The 18,253-nt window shown below is 39.1% G+C and overlaps 1 protein-coding gene and 2 pseudogenes across 1 annotated transcript; 2 read left to right on the top strand and 1 right to left on the bottom strand.

The window, feature by feature from the left end:
* Positions 1-883: 883 nt before the first annotated feature.
* LOC149422166 (carbonyl reductase [NADPH] 3 pseudogene) lies at positions 884-2,042 on the top strand (annotated as a pseudogene).
* A 4,282-nt stretch (positions 2,043-6,324) lies between these two features.
* On the bottom strand, positions 6,325-10,464 carry LOC149422165 (putative NADH dehydrogenase [ubiquinone] flavoprotein 2, mitochondrial). Its single transcript, XM_089633542.1, is given in 5 exon segments — positions 6,325-6,456; positions 8,461-8,665; positions 10,030-10,143; positions 10,145-10,218; positions 10,447-10,464. Coding segments are annotated over 5 exon segments (417 nt in total). The 3' UTR covers positions 6,325-6,450.
* Positions 10,465-16,638: 6,174 nt separating this feature from the next.
* On the top strand, positions 16,639-17,759 carry LOC149422164 (carbonyl reductase [NADPH] 3 pseudogene; annotated as a pseudogene).
* Positions 17,760-18,253: the final 494 nt, after the last annotated feature.

The following is an 18,253-nucleotide window of genomic DNA, read 5'->3' as shown; positions in this document are numbered from 1 at the left end:
TTTTGTACATTTCCCATATATGAAGAAAATGCTTGGTAACAATGAATTAAACGGGTCATTATTTATCAAGCATCTTCAAGTGTTAAAAAAACAGTTTGAAGAGAGATTTTTGCAGTTTGCACATATCGAGCCAATTGTTTCCTTTTGTACCGATCATTTTACTTGTCAAATAAATGTAATGGAAATGGCCGCATGTATTGCAGATTTTGTTCAAGGTAAGACAGAAGAACTAGAGTTAGAAATTTTGGACCTTAAGAATGATATTTTGCTAAAATCCTTAATATCAGAGGACTTTTGGAATACAGTGGACAAAGACAAGTTCCCATTTTTGAAAAAAGCGGCATATAAAATTGAATCATTTTTCGGTTCGACATATTTATGCGAATCATTTTTTTCAAACATGAAATTAATAAAATCAAGATATAGATCTCAACTCACCGATGAACATCTTTATGATTGTTTGCTAACAGGATTATCGTCATACTCTCCTGATTATGAGCCACTGGCCAATGATATGCAATGCCAAAGATCACATTGACATTTTATATTTTTTTATAATTTTTTTTCTTTGTATTTGTGTTTTTTGTTTACTTTGTTCACGTTTTGTAAACACATTTCTCTGTGTGTATGCAATTTGAATGGTAATTTTATTATTTTGAAACATTTTTGTTTATTATGTATTAATAAATTATTAATATAAGAAAATAAATTATGGGAAAATGAGAAGTTACGGAAGGAGTTTATCGATTAAAAATAGGTGGTGCCCGCCCGCCACCCTACCGATATTTTAGAATGTGCTCTAGAGTACAAAAAGGTTTGGAACCCCTGATCTAGACGGTGGTTTATTTATGGTGGTTTATTATGTTTATGGTCGAAAGTGACAACTCAACGGAAAAGCCGGCGGTGAGAGTGGTATATTTATGCATGATTTATGCCGGCGGTCTTTTATATCTTATCACGTGTGAAGTGTTTGCAAAATCTCCAATATAATGGGCGGAAAAGTGGCTATTGTTACCGGTGGAAATAAAGGAATAGGCTTTGGTATCGTTAAGGGCTTATGCGAGAAATTCGTCGGCACTGTTTACCTGACCGCTCGAGACGTGGGCCGGGGAGAAGCGGCGGTCGCCGATTTGAAGAAGTCCGGATTAAATGCAAAGTTTCAGCAGCTAGATGTCACCGATCCAGAGAGCGTGAAACGCTTCGGAGATTACATCAAAGAAAAACACGGAGGAATTGATGTTTTAGTGAACAATGCGGCCATAGCTTTCAAAAACGACGCTACTGAACCCTTTGCCGTTCAAGCGAAAGAGACAACTTTTGTGAACTACTTCTCTTTGGTATCTACTTGCAACATACTGTTCCCTCTTCTCCGAGACAATGCGAGAGTCGTCAACTTGTCCAGCTCTGCCGGACATTTGACTCGCATTCCTGGAGAAGATTTGAGGAAGAAGTTCGCAGACCCGGCCCTTACTGAGCCTGCTCTTTCTGAGTTGGTAAAAGAGTTTGTAGCTGCTGCAGAAAAAGGAACAACGAAAGCTAATGGATGGGGACAAAGTGCTTACGCCGTATCCAAAGTGGCCGTCAGTGCTTTGACTTTCATCCAGAACAGGGAATATGGCCCTAAAGGCATAGCTATCAACTGCGTGCATCCAGGATTCGTGGACACAGACATGACCTCCCACAAGGGTCCCTTCACAATTGAAAGAGGCTCCTTGGCTTCTCTGTACCTGGCTTTGGAAGCTCCTGCCGATGTGAAGGGAGTCTACATGTGGCACGATAAAACTATTGTTGATTGGTTCGGGGAAATGCCTTCCAATCTTTAATTTGAGAGGACCTTTACAAAACAGTGTGGAATTAATGCAATGAGCTTTCGCTTAGGATTACTTTTCCTAAAAGTTCAACTTACATCATTTTACAATTTATATTTACAAAATGTGTTGCCGCGGCACTCATGACATTTTTAAATTGTAATACTTAGTCATACATAATTTTTAATTCTGTGATGTTTGTACATTAAAAGATTATTAAACTGTTATTCAATACTTGGGCATTATTATTTTTAATAATCGTTTTTTATCTTCTTCAGATATTATTATTACTAGCTTCATCCCGCCACGCATTGCTGTGGCTCACTCTGTCTGAGCAGATAGAAAAACAATAGCACATGTTGCTTTTATATCCAAAAGATGGTGCTGTTTTTTTAAAAAAAAGCATGTTTTTACCTGTCACAGGTATATGAATATCCACGCGTATTCTAATGCAACGTGTCAAAATTTCAAATGAATATGTGAAGAACTTTCGGAGATTTAAGCCTTTGAACAAACAAACATTTTATTTATATAGATTGTATCTCTTCAAGGGCTCTATTGCTATTTTATCCATAAATCATAATTAGATAATTACTCTCGACTCACTCCTTACATTAAAATAATAGCCGTTTTACTTGTTTGATTAGCGCTCTTCATATCTTTGTTTTTAGAGAAACATAATGAGGTTTTTTTTTTCGGAGCATAGAGATGGGACCATAACTGATTTTTTCACAGAAAGAATACTTTAGTGGGCTAGTTGAATTCTTTTTGTAGCTTGTGCCCTTAACTTTACAGGAGCAGGTTCAAAGAAACCCGTTCCAAAGGAACCGATTCACATCTCTACTTCTGAAAATGTATGATATATTTGATGGATATGATGCATCTGTCCTACATTTTAGTAAATAGCTGTAAAACTCCAGTTCAAAGTAATGATAATCATCCAGTTGTGGTATCTTATTATAATATGGAAGAGGAGAAAATGTTTTACCCAACAACCAAATAAGTTTGGGAATCTCTGGTCTACATATTGTGACAAATCTAGCAAAACTTAATAGACTCCAGACATGGTGATTTACTTTACCGCACAGTTGCCCACAGCCAGTGGGTCTGCTATGATTTCCCCAATTTGTGGAATGATGTGAAGTTGAAGGGAGAATAATATAGAATGATTCTAGGTTTTATCCCATTTAGCATGCGGTCTGTCTCCCTTACACTTACCTGACATATATTTTGTCACTCTCCCATTTGATTTCATAATGATGGTGAGACATAGTTCTACAAACCCCGGCACCCGTGTTTGCAGGGGTTCATCAGGTGAGGTGTGTTCAGAATGCACCTGTCCACTAGCTGCGTGGCGTTCCAGATCGGGAGAGGCTGGCTTGGGGAGACCTTCTGACCTCTTCAACTGGTCTCACTTGAACCATCGCGTTGCGCTGCAGCGGAAGGGATGGATTCATGCGTCCTTCACTCCTGGACATACTGATCCCTAGATTCCTACCCACCCCTCGTATCTATTTCCTTACCAGAACTTCCTCTCCTTCCTTTCCTTAAACCTTGACTTGGCAAAGACAGAAATATTCAAATAAAGAATATTTGTTATGCTAGGTTTTCTTCATTTGGCATTTTATTCAAATTTATTTTAGAAAATATCATTGTTAATAGGTGTTGCAGATTGTGTCTTTATCTTTACATTGCCAAAAATTAGACATCCATACCCTTTTCAAGAGTAACTTTTTAGATACATTTCCACGATATCGATGATAAGTTCTGCACATATTAATAGGATATTTGTAAGCAAATTATTAAATTTTACAAAATATTAAGAAGGTTTAGGAAATATGGACACGCATTATCTTGGGTTCCATGATAACTCAACACAGTGACAATTCAACACACCTTTAAAAAGTGATATAAAGTCATTAGAAACGGTAAAAAAAAAAAAATTAAAACTAACCTAACCTAACCTACTTAACCCTGTTAATAAAGTTTTTGTTTCAGCACTTTCCATGACTTTATATAACTTTTAAAAGATGTGATGAATTATCATTTTGATGATTTATCCGGTCGCCATTATCTTGTAGGTACTACTATTTGTTTCTTCTTGCAATATCTATGACTTTTTTGGATAACAATTGGAAAATTATCGAAACTGACGTAGACGCTACTCTACAACCAGTTTACACAGTGAAGGTTTTTTATTTTTTTCTGTGTTTTGGCTAATAGCAAAAAGTTTCCGCATGCTCATCAAAATCTGAATTCTTTCAGACAAATTCATTTTCTTCCACCGATTGCCATTGAATGGTGTTTATACAGGGTGTCCGGGGGTAAAGTGCGCCAACTTCAGGGGGTGATTCTACATGACTTGAGAAGTATAAAAGAAAAATAACTTTTTTCAAAATCCATGTTTGGTAGTTTTTAGGTAAAAAAAAATCAAATGGGAAAATAAATATTCTTCTATGGAAAAAGAAAGAAAATCTTATGAGTATAATACACACTTTCTAATATGCTTAACCAATTCACAAATATGTCTCTTCCACTTCATATGTTGTTCTATTATCACTCCGAAATTTCTGATACTGAGTTCAATATTGAACAGCCTTGGATACATGTGTTTTTATTACATTTGTTATTGTGTATAATTATTTTAGTGTTAGGGAGTGTTTTTAGTTTGTTAATTGAGAAATGTATATAGTATGTCTTGTTAGTGTTCAATGAGAGAAGATTTGTACCAAACCATTGTTTTAATGTGTTCATGCTATTATTTGCTAATTAATATGCTCTGATGTTCCGCTCTAAAAAAGTTATTAATCTTTTTTACTTCTACCATCACGTAGAATCACCTCCCGAAGTTAGCGCACTTTACCCGGACACCCTGTATTACTCACAGAAATGTCGAGATTCTGAGTTCAACACCATCATATTTAAAATTATATTCCTCTTCTGTAAAACTATTTGGGAAGGTGGTATTATTTTCCCCACCATAAGGAAGTAAATCGTAAACAATCCTGGATACTCCTGACAAGTAAATTGAATCCCCATTTCTTGGATTTATTTTTCATAACATAATATTGTTGTGTAGAGCCAGCATGAGTACCTTTACACAGACTTATTATTTCATCAATTAAAAAATTGTTATCGTGTTACACTGACGAAAATTTTCCGAATGGGTACAAATTTTTATCTTTCTTCTAAAAACATGTCATCATATATTATGTATCAACAAAATAGATAAAGCGATGTATTGCCTGAATAACATTTAACTGGTATCGCACCGGCAATCTTTCCATATCTAAAATCTTTAGATCAGTAATCAGTAAATTATGCTAGTTACTGTGGTAAAGAGGGCGATTCTTTCAATACAGTTAAGAATCACTGGTCTAGATACTGTAGTTGGTAGATGGAAAATTACAGGTGTAACAATCGACAATTGTGGCCATCTTTTGCTCTGACGGCACTTTCTTCTTCCGATGACATGTCACTCCACTATCCACTAATAAGTTTTCTATCTCCGAAGGTATTGACCGGAGATACAATCTTATTCTCATCTTCATCAGATGATACATTACTTGACCACCAATTGGTGGAAAAGGTCATAATTATTTTTATTTTTCAGAATATATGTTTTGTTTTGTTTCCACTGAAACAATCTTTTTCAATGTTAGTAGTAGTTTAAAAATTACTTAAATTATTTGGGTTGCTAAATTGCCATCAATATTGGCGATGCATCTTTTTAGCTACCTGATATCGAGTGTTTTGGCAGAGTATCTTTTTATGCACATTAAATAAAAAATCTACACCAAACGGCTAATATTGTTACCTGATAAATAAATGTGTTACGGAATACTAATTTTACCTACGTTTAAAGTATGTTGTATGTCAGAAACTTATAAAGTGTTTAAAAAGGGGCCTCTGCAAAAATCTTCTAGAAATTAAAGGTGTCAAGTTTGACAGTAATTAAAAACATATGTAATTATCTGATAGATGGCTATCAGTAAACGATTATTTATATAACTAACATTAGTTTAACACCCCAGTAGAATAATATAAAAAATACCATATGAGCCATTTTATTTAATGTATCTTAAAAGATATAAAATGAAGTCAAGGGAAAGGCCCTCCATTATTAGTTTCCTCATGGCCTCCTGTGTGGCTTTAGTGTAAAAAAAACATTGCATTTCTTGTGTTTTTCTTTATTTTATTCAAGGATACGTTTGGAGGTGTTCTATATTATCATTTTTATTCACTTCCATTACAAAGTTATAAAACAACAACAAAGGGAAATGGAGAGGAGAGATAAGGTTCTCTTCCCTTGTGGGGCCTTCAGGGAACCAAAGGGGATTGGAGAAGAGAGATGAGACCTGGGAAGACACATTGGAACCAGTAGACATAGCCACATATTCAATGACAACCCTGGTGAACTTTATAAAAGGGACCGGATGACTGTTAAAGGATTGAGGTAAAATGGGAGATAGCACAATGGGACTATGGCCTAAGTTCTTACGGGAACTACATGTAAACCGTCTCCGCTCTATAAATAAATAAGTAAGTTGTCTATTGGAGTGCTGGCTGCAGTTTGTACCCCGGGCCGGTGGGTTCCTCGGTGAGCGATGTCAGGTTTCCTAGGGGTTTGGCTGCAAATCTTTCACTCCTGAAAAATTAAACAAATAACATCAAATAAAAAAAAAATTGTGAACACCACACACAAGACTTAACTGTCTGGGATAATGTTATCCTACTGACAACCATAAAAATTTTAACAAATACTTCAATAATGTCCTTCTTTAATCCCTCAAGTCTTGGAAGAACATTACTGGCCACAAACATCATATTTTATTCCGTAAGAGCCTTCTGTAGGACAGATCTGACCAGGGAGTCTGACATTACAAAAAAAATAATTCTATAATACAGAGACAGTTATAGTAATTTATTTTTGGGTTATTATGTCGTGTTGCACTACCTCCTTCTTTAGCCAACGTTTCGGACAGCATTACAGTGTCCATCATCAGGGCAAGCAATCATCAGCAAGGTTGTCTCCAACAAAAAGAAATGCTGAGGACAGAACTGTTATAATTTTTGGAAAATAGCGAATAATACCAAAGTTATAAGCCGTCAAAATGTTGATTATTTACGGTTAACCGAAAATCACGGTACATGCGGGGAGGCACTGCAGTACTGCCATTCGAATTATGGTTTTGTCATTTCTATGGTAATGTCACGAGACACCATTTCATATGTTTTACCACTTACCAGTTCACTTTGAAAGCTCATAACTTCGTCATTTTTGGAGATATCGAAAAACTAATTTTAATATGTTTAATAACTACATATTTGAATACATTTTCATTTAATAAAATTAAGAGCAACCTAATTATTTGATACAAAAATTTTTTGAGAGACCCTATGGAAGATTAATCCACATAGTTTAAGGCCGGCTTTAGTCTTTCTCAATCAAGTAATGCAGGCTTCTTCAAAACCCTTTCTTAGGGGGTATTTCACTATCTCTGATTATGTTCTGACTAAGCACTAATCCGCGGATTAGTCATTTTTTTCGTTTTCACTGTATCTGAATAACGCTAACGCTCGGGTTAAAGTTCGATTTGACTAATCAGTGCTCGAACCTCACGTTAGGCGCTATTCCTCGAATCAAAGAGGGCGTCAAAACATTCCGAGTTTGACAGTGGAGAAGTGAGTCGAATTTTGTTGAATGAATTTGAATGCTTGTATGATCCATCCTGAATTATTTGATTGTGTTCAAAATAAGAAACAATGTATTAATTCGACACGAATCTATCTAAAATGACCTGATAATCAACATAACATAAGCAAAAAAATGCACACTTTGCGGTGTGCGGACTGTGACGCATGACAGCCGTGGCAGTAGATGGAGTAACTGCAAAAATTTTGCGATGTTGCCAGACTATTTCGAGTGTTATCTATCCGGAAGCTCGGAAACAATGGTGAAACGGTCGCCGTTGAATAACGAAGTTATTCTGATCTTTAAAGCCAGCCAACGGATAGCTAGTCAGATATTTAGCCCGACATAGTGAAATACCCCCTTAGTCCATTAGCGCCGTTGAGGTGATTTTTAACAAAAAGATTTTCACAGATTTTCCTCTATACCAAGGCTGCCCAACCCTTCGCGGGCCACAATGTGGCCTGCGAACGAATTATAAGTGGCCCGCGTGAACCATTTTCAAAAAACCCGCCAATCTGCCAATTTGAAAAAGTGTCGTGAGCCCGCGGTAAAACAAACAATGCAGCTTGCGCGCGGTCACCAGTGCTGCCAACGAAGGCTATTTATCGCTATTTAGGCTACTCAGAACGAGAATCAGCGACCCCCCCCCCATGGATTTCAAATATTTTGTGGGGAGCACTCATTTTGAATTTTTTTTTGTGGGGAATTATGTTTTATAGAAATTCTCTAACAACCCCCCCTCCCCACGGAAATAGGAACCGTCAGGTAGTCAGTGGCCCTCCAGTGATTCAAAATCGTCAATTTCGCCCAACTGTTAAAAAGGTTGGGCAGCCTTGCTCTATACTATTAATGTCAAAATGTCGACCAACCGGGATGTTATATGGTTCCCCTGGTCATAAACAGTACAGTCTCTTGCATGATGTCAAATTATAATGTAAAGTTATAGGCAGAACTCACAAAGTAATCATCATTGACTTGGATCATGGACGCGTTGACGTAGGCACCCACGCATTTCACCTTGGACAGGGTGAACTGGCCGCAGGGTCTGTTCTGTCCAACCTCGCACAGCAGCGTGTCCTTCAGGCACTCCAGGATCTCATGGCCGTGCAGCCAGCACAGGGTGGTTGTGCAGATATGGACTTGGAATTTACCTATCGGCTTTCTGTCAACACAAGAAATAAACCTTTATTAAAATTCCTGGGTTACGAATAACTCTGTTTACACGGCATAGAAAAACTCTCAAACAGCAAACTATATCATGAAATTGGTACAGCTTTGTATATCAGCAACTTCTAGGTCAACACAACTATTTTCATCTGACAAATTCATTTCAATATTGAGACAATATATAAAACAAAGTGCACTTGAGGTGAAACTGCACTACAGAATTGAGAGCCAGGTACTTCCCCCATATTCTCATTCCTCTCCTCACAACAACTTCAATTTCAATTGAGGAAGCCACAATTTCACTGGCTACAGACGATTGGGAGCAGTTGGGACTCTTGTGCGGTATTCAAATTTACATGTTCACAACAAACAGATTACAATCTTTAGAGCACATCATGTGTCAAGTGAGAATGCTGTCCTTCTTGTACTGATACTTCAATGGAAAATGCTCTGAGGAACTAGCGTGATTGATCATCCCGTCGGCACCGGTGCATATTCGGGAAACATGCCAAACCTGCGCCCTACATTTGTACATGGTGGAGATTTGTCATGTGATGGGTACCTTCTACATAGCATACGGAAGATGACATATATTTCCTTAGTGTGGAGCAGAGATGTGCAAAATGGGTACCCAAAACCATTTGAAATGCAAAATGGAAATGGGTCAAAACTATTCCATTTGAAAATGCAAAATGCAAAATACCTATTTTCAAAATGCATTGAAAATGCAAAATGGTTTCTCAGGTCAAACAATTAAAATAATTATAGAATTTTTAAACAATTTTGTCATTTAATAATGGACATCAATCTAGAACAAACATATTACATGATGGCAAATCCAAAAACACCACGACTACAGATTATGAAACCACAAAAAATTTGCGCGGGACTAATGTTGCCAACGTAAAAACATAGAAACTCCTATCTAACATAATATATATTACAGCGTCATGGCCCCATGTTCAGTATTTGAATCAGTATTTTTTGTAATGGTATCATTCAATTGCCAGGGCTCCTACCAGGGAGCAACTTGACAAATGTAAATTATCTCTCATAGCGAGGTTGAGGACCGATTGATATTTGGGGCTGAAAAAAAGATGAGTGGAGATAGTAGGAAGAATGTTGCAAAAAAGCATTTAAAATGGAAAATGTATTGAGAAAAGCATTTAAAATGCAAAATGCAAAATGGTTTTTAGAAAAGCATTTAAAATGCAAAATGGAAAATACCCATTTTGCATTTCCATTTGAAATGGATTTATTTGAAATAAAGCACATCTCTGGTGTGGAGTTAATGTTAAAAAAAAAATATATATATATTTTTTAAATATATTATTAGTGTTATGTTCAGGATGTCCCGACCTGGTGAACATTGTATAGTAAGTGGCCACCTCGTAGACCCTCATCTTGGGCAGATCGAGGATCTTGGCCACCTTGTGCATGGCGGATATGGGCAGCCATCCTTGCTGTCAGTCAGGTCAGGTCTAGCAGCGGAATCATGGCTGCGCACTTGTGGCCCTCTGGGTAGATATCCGGGATAGCCTGGACCCTCTGGAGTAAATATACAAAATAAGACATTATTTTACATCTGAATAATTGCCGGCCTCCGTGGTTGAGTGGTTACAAAATCCCAGTTAGCATAAGTAAATATTATTTGTGTTATTTCACAATTTATTAATTTTAAATGATTTTTATTTGTGACACGTTCCAGAGTGGTCGATACTTTTTATATGGCCCTGGAAAGAACACCATTCAAAATCTAAAAGTTACTTCCCTTACCTTCCTCTCCCATCTCATTCCCCTCCCCAATGCTTTCATCCTCACAACATACTCCAATTGGGGATTACATAGTCTCACTGGCTTCAGACGGTTGACCCTTATGCGGTATTCACATAAAAAAATAAAATAAAAATTTCTAAACTCTATTTTTTAATCTATGCGAATACTGTTCGAGAGTCCCAACTTCCTGGAGTTAGAACAGAACAATAGCATCCCAATGTTATGAGGCTGAAAGAAGTGGTGAGGGGAAGAAGATGTATAAAAGGAAGGTTGGGAAGAACGAAACAGACTTACTATCTTTTTTTTAAATACATACCCAATTAACTAACCATCACACAAGTTCTCCGCAAGAGTATGTAAAAAAAAAGGTGGTCACCACACAACACTGTATTAGCACTCACTCCTTGCTTCATTCAAAGATCGTCTCCTGAAATATTCTACGGCCAACTGACACTGCTTAAATAATGCCACATCTTCCCGGGGCACCCCCGGCTTCTTCAACACAATTTAAACTTAGATATTATATCATCTAAGTAGATTTAGTCAATGATATTACAAAACATATAGATACACTCTATCTCAAAATAGCAAGCAAAAGATATGATAATTGCCGTCTTTTCAATTTACTTTAGAATGCGATGCGTGAGCCCATGTACTATCTCTAACAAAATTGCATAAAAAAAGATCTAAAATGCCTTGTGTGTAAAGAGAAATTGGTTCAATTACATGGCAAACACCAGTGAAAGCCAAGGAATAACATTTTATTGTAAATACACACAAATTAAACACAATTATTTCTATTGTTTCCCGAAGCTTCTAAGTACCAGTAGAGAAAGTAGCAGCACATAAGTATACAAAGGACAACAGCGTGTCATCTCATACAGCGTTCCGTATTCGTCTTAGTGAAAGCGAGTAAGTATATTGTCATCACACCCATGATGTAGAATGTAGTATTCAACACAACTTTGTATGTAAACGCTGCCTGGTCCTATATATATTTCGTGCATATACACATATTCAGTTATGTATGAATGAGCGTTTGAATTAAGAATTTACTTTAAATTTATGTGTGTTTGCTACTTGCCACATTTTGCATTAATTTTGTGAGACAGTAACGTATCGATATATTTTCAATGTCATTGGATTTAATCCCAAGTCCTTTATCAATAATTTTACAATTCAAGGAGATGTTCAAGGAGAACTTTAAAAAAATATATAATAATAATTATTATATTCTGTATATTGTCAGTTTCAATCTTTTAAACACAAACAAATAAAAGAGTTAAGTTTATAAAAGGATGGCCTTAAAAACATACTAGCATACCTCTTCAAACACAAAACTACTTTTGACAATGTCCAAACTGCTCGTGACACTAGAACCAAAGGACATAATCTCTTACAAATCCCTTTCGCTAAAACAACTTTTGACCAGAGAAATTTTAGATATTTTGCAACAAGGCTATTTAATGCTCTCCCACTAGCCATTAGACTGAACGAATTTTTTTCGAAATATAAAACAGACATCAAGTCTTGGATCATCAGCCAAAACAGATCCAAGATCAAATTTTTTATAAAAATCCCCTCATAAGTATGTACTATTTTTTTTTTTTTTTTTTTTTTTATATTTACTCCACACAGGAGGCCCTGAAGAAAATAATTTCCCTCAGGGCCTATGTCATCTTTGGGGATGCTGTGTGGAGGGTCTTTTTGTGGAGAGGAAGGAGTGAACATGGGTCTTGAAGAGTCCCATGTTGTAGGAGGGAGGAAACACAGAGGCCGGCAGTTCGTTCCACAGCCGAGCTGTTGAACTTAAGAACGAATCATAGAAGCGACCCGTTCTCATGTGACAAGTGTCAACTGTGTACAAATGTTGGGCGCGCGTTTGGCGTGTATCCCGACTACGCACCGGTGCCGAAGGGATCAATGACGCTAGTTCCTCAGAGCATCTTCCATTGTAATACCGATAGAACAAGGACAGCATACCTACCTGACGCCTGTGCTCTAAAGATTGCAGTCCGTTTGTTAAGATTGGGGAATCTATCAAACGGACCGCCCGTTTCTGCACAGAGTCAAGGGTTTTTTTCAGGTATTTTGGGGCTCCAGACCAGAGATGGCTGCCAAATTCGACAGTAGGGCGCACTTGCGATTTGTACAGGGTGAGCAGTTGTGTACTATTAAAGTATCTGCGGGCCCTGTACAGTACGCCCAGCTTCTGAGAGGCCAACTTTACTCTAGCTTCGATGGAGCCCCCGTACCTGAGCTGGTCACTTATAGTTACACCAAGCATATCAATGGAAGGCCTGTTCGGAAGATTGCTTCCGTTGAAGGAGACTAGATTATCATTTGGATCCCTTTTAGACGTAATCAGACAGGATTGGGTCTTTGAAACATTAAATTCGACGAGATTATTTTTACCCCAGGAGGAAATACTCTCGAGATAACCGTCCATTCTCTGCTTCAAAGCCCTCCGAGCCGTTGGAGTTTGTGTGCCCTTTGGGGGCTTGTCAAACAAAAAGCTATCATGAACTGTACTGTCATCCGCGTAACAATGAATCGGTGCACATGTCAAAAGGTCATTGATGTGCAACAAAAACAAAGTCGGAGACAGAACCGATCCCTGTGGGACGCCAGCATTTATGGAGTGCGAGGAAGAGGTGAAACCGTCAGCAACCGCCTGAATCGACCTATCCCTTAAAAAGTCAGCAATCCACGTACACAGGGATGCGGGAAGTCCGTAAGAATGCAATTTGTTGACAAGTCCTCGGTGCCAGACCCGGTCAAAGGCCTTGGATATGTCTAGTGCGACCGTTTGGGTCTCACCGTGACGTTCCAGGCACCGCCCCCAAACATGCGTCACATACGCGAGAAGATCACCGCACGAGCGGTTCCGCCGGAATCCGTATTGACGGTCGTTGATAATTTTGTTCTTCTCGAGGTATGTGAGCAGTTTGTCGTTGATCACACGTTCCATCACTTTGGACAGAACTGATGTGATCGCTATGGGGCGGTAGTTGGCCGGGTTGGAGCGGTCACCTTTCTTGGGAATAGGGTGAATTACCGCTTTTTTCCAACCAGAGGGCACAGTGCCACACTTCAGGGACATTTTGAAGAGCTTTGTCAAAACTGGAACTATTTCCGCAGCACACCTCTGCAATACCAGGGCAGGTATTCCATCAGGTCCACTAGCTTTGTTAACATCGAGCCCCCGTATGACGTGGAGTACATCCCGATGCCGGATCCTCAGCTTTTTCATATAGAAGCCGCAGTGAGGAACCGACGGCGGAACAGCACCCCCGTCGTCGAGGGTCGAGTTTTCCGCAAACATTTTCCCTAAAAGGTTTGCCTTTTCGGTGGCGGTGTTTGCTAGTGAGCCGTCAGGTCTGGTAAGAGGTGGCAAACTGGGTTTGCAAAAATTTCGACCTATTGAGCCCGCAAGCGACCAGAATGCTCTGCTGCCATGCGGGCAGGCAGCCAGCTTTTTGCTGATCTGCAGGTCGTGTTCGAATTTTGACCTATTGATGATTCTCTTGCATTCCTTTGCCGATTTGTTGTATGCTGATCTGCTTTCGGGCGTTCGAGATGTGTTGTAGGCTCGGTAAGCCGCGTTTTTTCGTCGAACTGCTTCGGAGCATTGTCGACTGAACCACGGCTTTGAGCCCACACCAGTTTCTTTAGTAGTCGATTGTATGAAGCCATCCATCGCCGATTTGATGACTTCACCAATCTCCTGGGCACATCTTGAAGGGTCCGAAGTCCGAAAACAAACAGCTGACCACGGAAAAGCATTGAAATGGGCCCGCATACCGAACCAATCTGCTGACCTATAGTGCCACACTTTTCTCCTCAGCCTCTCATTGGTTGGTCTGAGGCTAACGGGGATTGATGTCGTCACTAGGCAGTGGTCAGATGATCCCAGAGGCGCTGTGACGTCAATCTTATAACCGTGTGGCACAGTAGTTAAGAATAGGTCTAACAGATTGGAGCGGTGAGTCTGGACATCAGGAACCCTTGTAGGCTCCTGAACCAATTGCTCTAATCCGTAGCAAATGGCAAAGGATTCCGCCTGTCGGCCAGCCGAGTCCGTTGGGCCTGAGAACTTCAACCATGGTTCGTTATGAACGTTGAAGTCCCCCAGAACAACAAACTCGGCCGAAGGGTAGCGGGGCAAGAGATCATCAATAGTATCGCTCAAATGTTTGAAGAGCTCGGAAGTGTCTGATTCGCTATGGTTCGGTGAGCGGTATAGACATGCGTAGAATCTTGCCGTACTGGCAAGATTGACGCGCACCCACATTACGTCGAATCTGGAGTTTTCCAGACTCAATAGTCGCACACAGTTGACGTCAGCTCGACTATAGAGGCAGACTCCTCCTTTCAGTCGGAATTTGCTTGCGAGGGTAAAGCCCGGGCAGTCCAGATAGGAGGAGTCTGGCGGCTCGGCTATCTGAGTTTCGGATAGGAAAAGAAGGTTGGGACGTTGGGACAAAAGATGGTGATGGACGGAATTTAAATTTGTGTGCAGGCCGCGAATGTTGGCAAAATTTACCAACAGTTTTGGCCCGCACCGGGGACGCCTGCTACTCGCCGCTGTAAAGATGTTATGTTTGTTTTTATGTATATTCATGATTTTAATTTTTTTTTTTTTTGTTTTTTTTTTGTTTTTAAGGGTATGAAGTGAAAGGAAGGTCTGGAATGGAAAGGTGTGAGGGGTGGGTAGGAATATGGGGTTCAGGCTGTCCAGGAGTGATGAGCGTTTGGTTCCAGCCCACCCACTGCGGTGCTAGGCGATAGGCTGGGAGAGTCCGGCTGGAGAGGGCATCCAATGCGCCCCAAACGCTGCTGCTGGGTCCCCTCCGGTCACGAACCGGCACAACAGCAGTGGCGGGGTTTTTACACTCGCTGATGGGGCAGCCCACCCTTAGTCGTGAGCCTGAGGGTCGGGCCCCTGTACTATCGAGCGGCCCGGACAGCGGTAACCGGTTGTAAAGGGTCTCCCTCAACCAGCATCTCCCAACCGGCCCGCCACGCAGAAGGTGGGCCGACGCACCCGCCACCAAGACCTGGGCAAACCTTAACCCATGAACCCGGGCACCCCTGCTAAGTCACCAAACGTAGCGAACCACTTGGGGTGACCTGTGGCAGAGGTGTTGGTCATCCAATAAATGGTTCCCAGGGCGGCGGTACCCATTCCCGCCTACCAAATTGAAACTGATTAACCAATTTATCATTTATTATTATTATTTATTATTTTTTTGTCATTTTCACATTGTCATTTAATGCCATGAAATATTATATGTATCAAATAATATGTAAACATTAATTTATGTACTCAATAGTCTGTCTCGACACAGGTTTATCCTAGTGAGACAGACATCGGAAAAAACCTGTAAAAAAACTTTATATTGTTAATAAATAAAATAAAATTTCTGCATATAGATTTATTTGTAAAAATGAGTATTTTCATAAATACCAAGTTGACAAGCAAAAAAAGTGTAAGGTTAGATTATATAATAATGCTTTGTACTGGTATGGTGAATTGAAATTGCTCTTAAAATAAAATAAATTTCCGCACCAGGCCTGTGCTCCATTTTGGAGACTCGAAATCATACTTCCGAGATTTTGAATTTTGAGCTATCAAAAATTGAAAATCTCCTTATTTTAGGGTGTTGCTATTGCCAAAATTTTTATTTATTATTATTCTACGACAAAGTTCATGTCTTCATTCTAAAATATCTATGGAAAACTGACATTCCGAGGGTTGCCAAAACGTGGGGATTTCCCTAAATTGCTGGAAATATCTAAGATTTTTCAAAAATTTGGTATTTTGTGGGGAAAATGAGGGGATTCTGGACATTTCTTGACTATCCAACCACGTTGAAAAATATTATTTATAATAAAAATAATTGTTAGAATGTAATATATTTTCGTTTTCTTTCACAGAAAAATTTCAATCAAATTTATATTTTTAATCCAAAAATGATTACATCTTAAAAAAGAAATGCTAATTTCACTAGAATTTTGTTTCATATTGGAGGTAAAGGAACTTGTGGGGAATTTTAACATCTATTTTGGGTATTTTAGAACATGTGCATTGGCAACCTTGGTCATTCGACGTTCCATTTGAAAAAAAGTTTTTATCTGAAATCTGAATCTGTTAACCATTAAGTGGTTTATTTATGCTGTTAACAGTGTCAACAACTCAACAGTGGAAGCCGGCGGTTTTTTTAATATCTTATAATCAAGTGTGAAGTGTCTGCAAAATCTTCAATATAATGGCTGGAAAAGTGGCGATTGTTACTGGTGGAAATAAAGGAATAGGCTTTGGCATCGTCAAGGGCTTATGCGAGAAATTCGCTGGCACTGTTTATCTAACCGCTAGAGACGTCAGCCGGGGTGAAGCGGCGGTCGCGGATTTGAAGAAGTCCGGATTAAATGCAGAGTTCCAGCAGCTAGACGTCACCGATCCAAAGAGCGTGAAACGCTTCCGAGATTACATCAAAGAAAAACACGGAGGAATTGATGTTTTAGTGAACAATGCGGCCATGGCTTTCAAAAACGACGCTACTGAACCCTTTGCCGTTCAAGCGAAAGAGACAACTTTTGTGAATTACTTCTCTCTGGTGTCTACTTGCAACATACTGTTTCCTCTTCTTCGAGACAATGCGAGAGTCGTCAACGTGTCCAGCTCTTCCGGACATTTGACTCGCATTCCTGGAGAAGATTTGAGGAAGAAGTTCGCAGACCCAGCTCTTACTGAGCCTGCTCTTTCTGAGTTGGTAAAAGAATTCGTAGCTGCTGCTGAAAGGGGAACAACGAAGGCTGACGGATGGGGAGAACGTGCCTATACCGTGTCCAAAGTCGCCGTCAGTGCTTTGACTTTCATCCAGAACAGGGAATATGGCCCTAAAGGGATATCTATCAACTGCGTGCATCCAGGATTCGTGGACACAGACATGACCTCCCACAAGGGTATCTTCACACTTGAACGCGGCTCCTTGGCTTCTCTGTACCTGGCTTTGGAAGCTCCTGCCGATGTGAAGGGAGTCTACATGTGGCACGATAAAACTATTGTTGATTGGTTCGGGGAAATGCCTTCCAATCCTTGATTTGAGAGGACCTTTACAAAATAATGTGGAATCAATTCAAAGAGCTTTAGCTTAGTATTAATTCTAAATGATCAACTTACATCATTTTACAATTTATATTAAAAAAATGTGAGACCATGGCACTCATGACATGCATTTTTTAAAATTGTGTTTTACATAATTTTAGTTCTGTGTTGTACATTTAAATATTATTAAACTGTTATTCAATACCTGGCGTTATTTTTTTCGAAAATCATTCCCTGATAATCATCACTTATTGGTATCTTCTGCATATATTATTATCATTGTATCTTTTCAAGTGCTTTATTGCTATCTGATCCGTACTCCATAATTAGATAATTACTCTCGACTCACTCCTTAATTATAAAAAAATGTTATATAACACTTGTTATCTTATTACTCGGGAATGTTAAATATTAGTCCGTGAATCTGTGTACAATTGTTTATTCACGATTAAAACACAAGTTGGCTTTACTAGCAGTTCGTTTTATTATGTTTTTTTCCTCGGTGGATAGGCTAAAAAAGTGTTGCCATTGCCAACCGGAAACCCTTCCTCGTCATATCTTTCTGCTAGGCTGCTAATTGCAGTTGGCCACGTATAAATAAAAGGGCATTACAGTTAGATCATTTTCCATCTCATGTTATTTCTAGTAAGAGCGTAAATATATCAATTTACTAAAATCGGTGTTGAATTATTCTAC

Source organism: Hesperophylax consimilis, chromosome 7, assembly GCF_061612785.1.
Source record: "Hesperophylax consimilis isolate HC1 chromosome 7, BYU_Hcon_1.0, whole genome shotgun sequence".
Taxonomy (NCBI): domain Eukaryota; kingdom Metazoa; phylum Arthropoda; class Insecta; order Trichoptera; family Limnephilidae; genus Hesperophylax; species Hesperophylax consimilis.
Note: the sequence above shows the minus strand (reverse complement) of the source record. Positions and strands in the feature narration are given on the sequence as shown.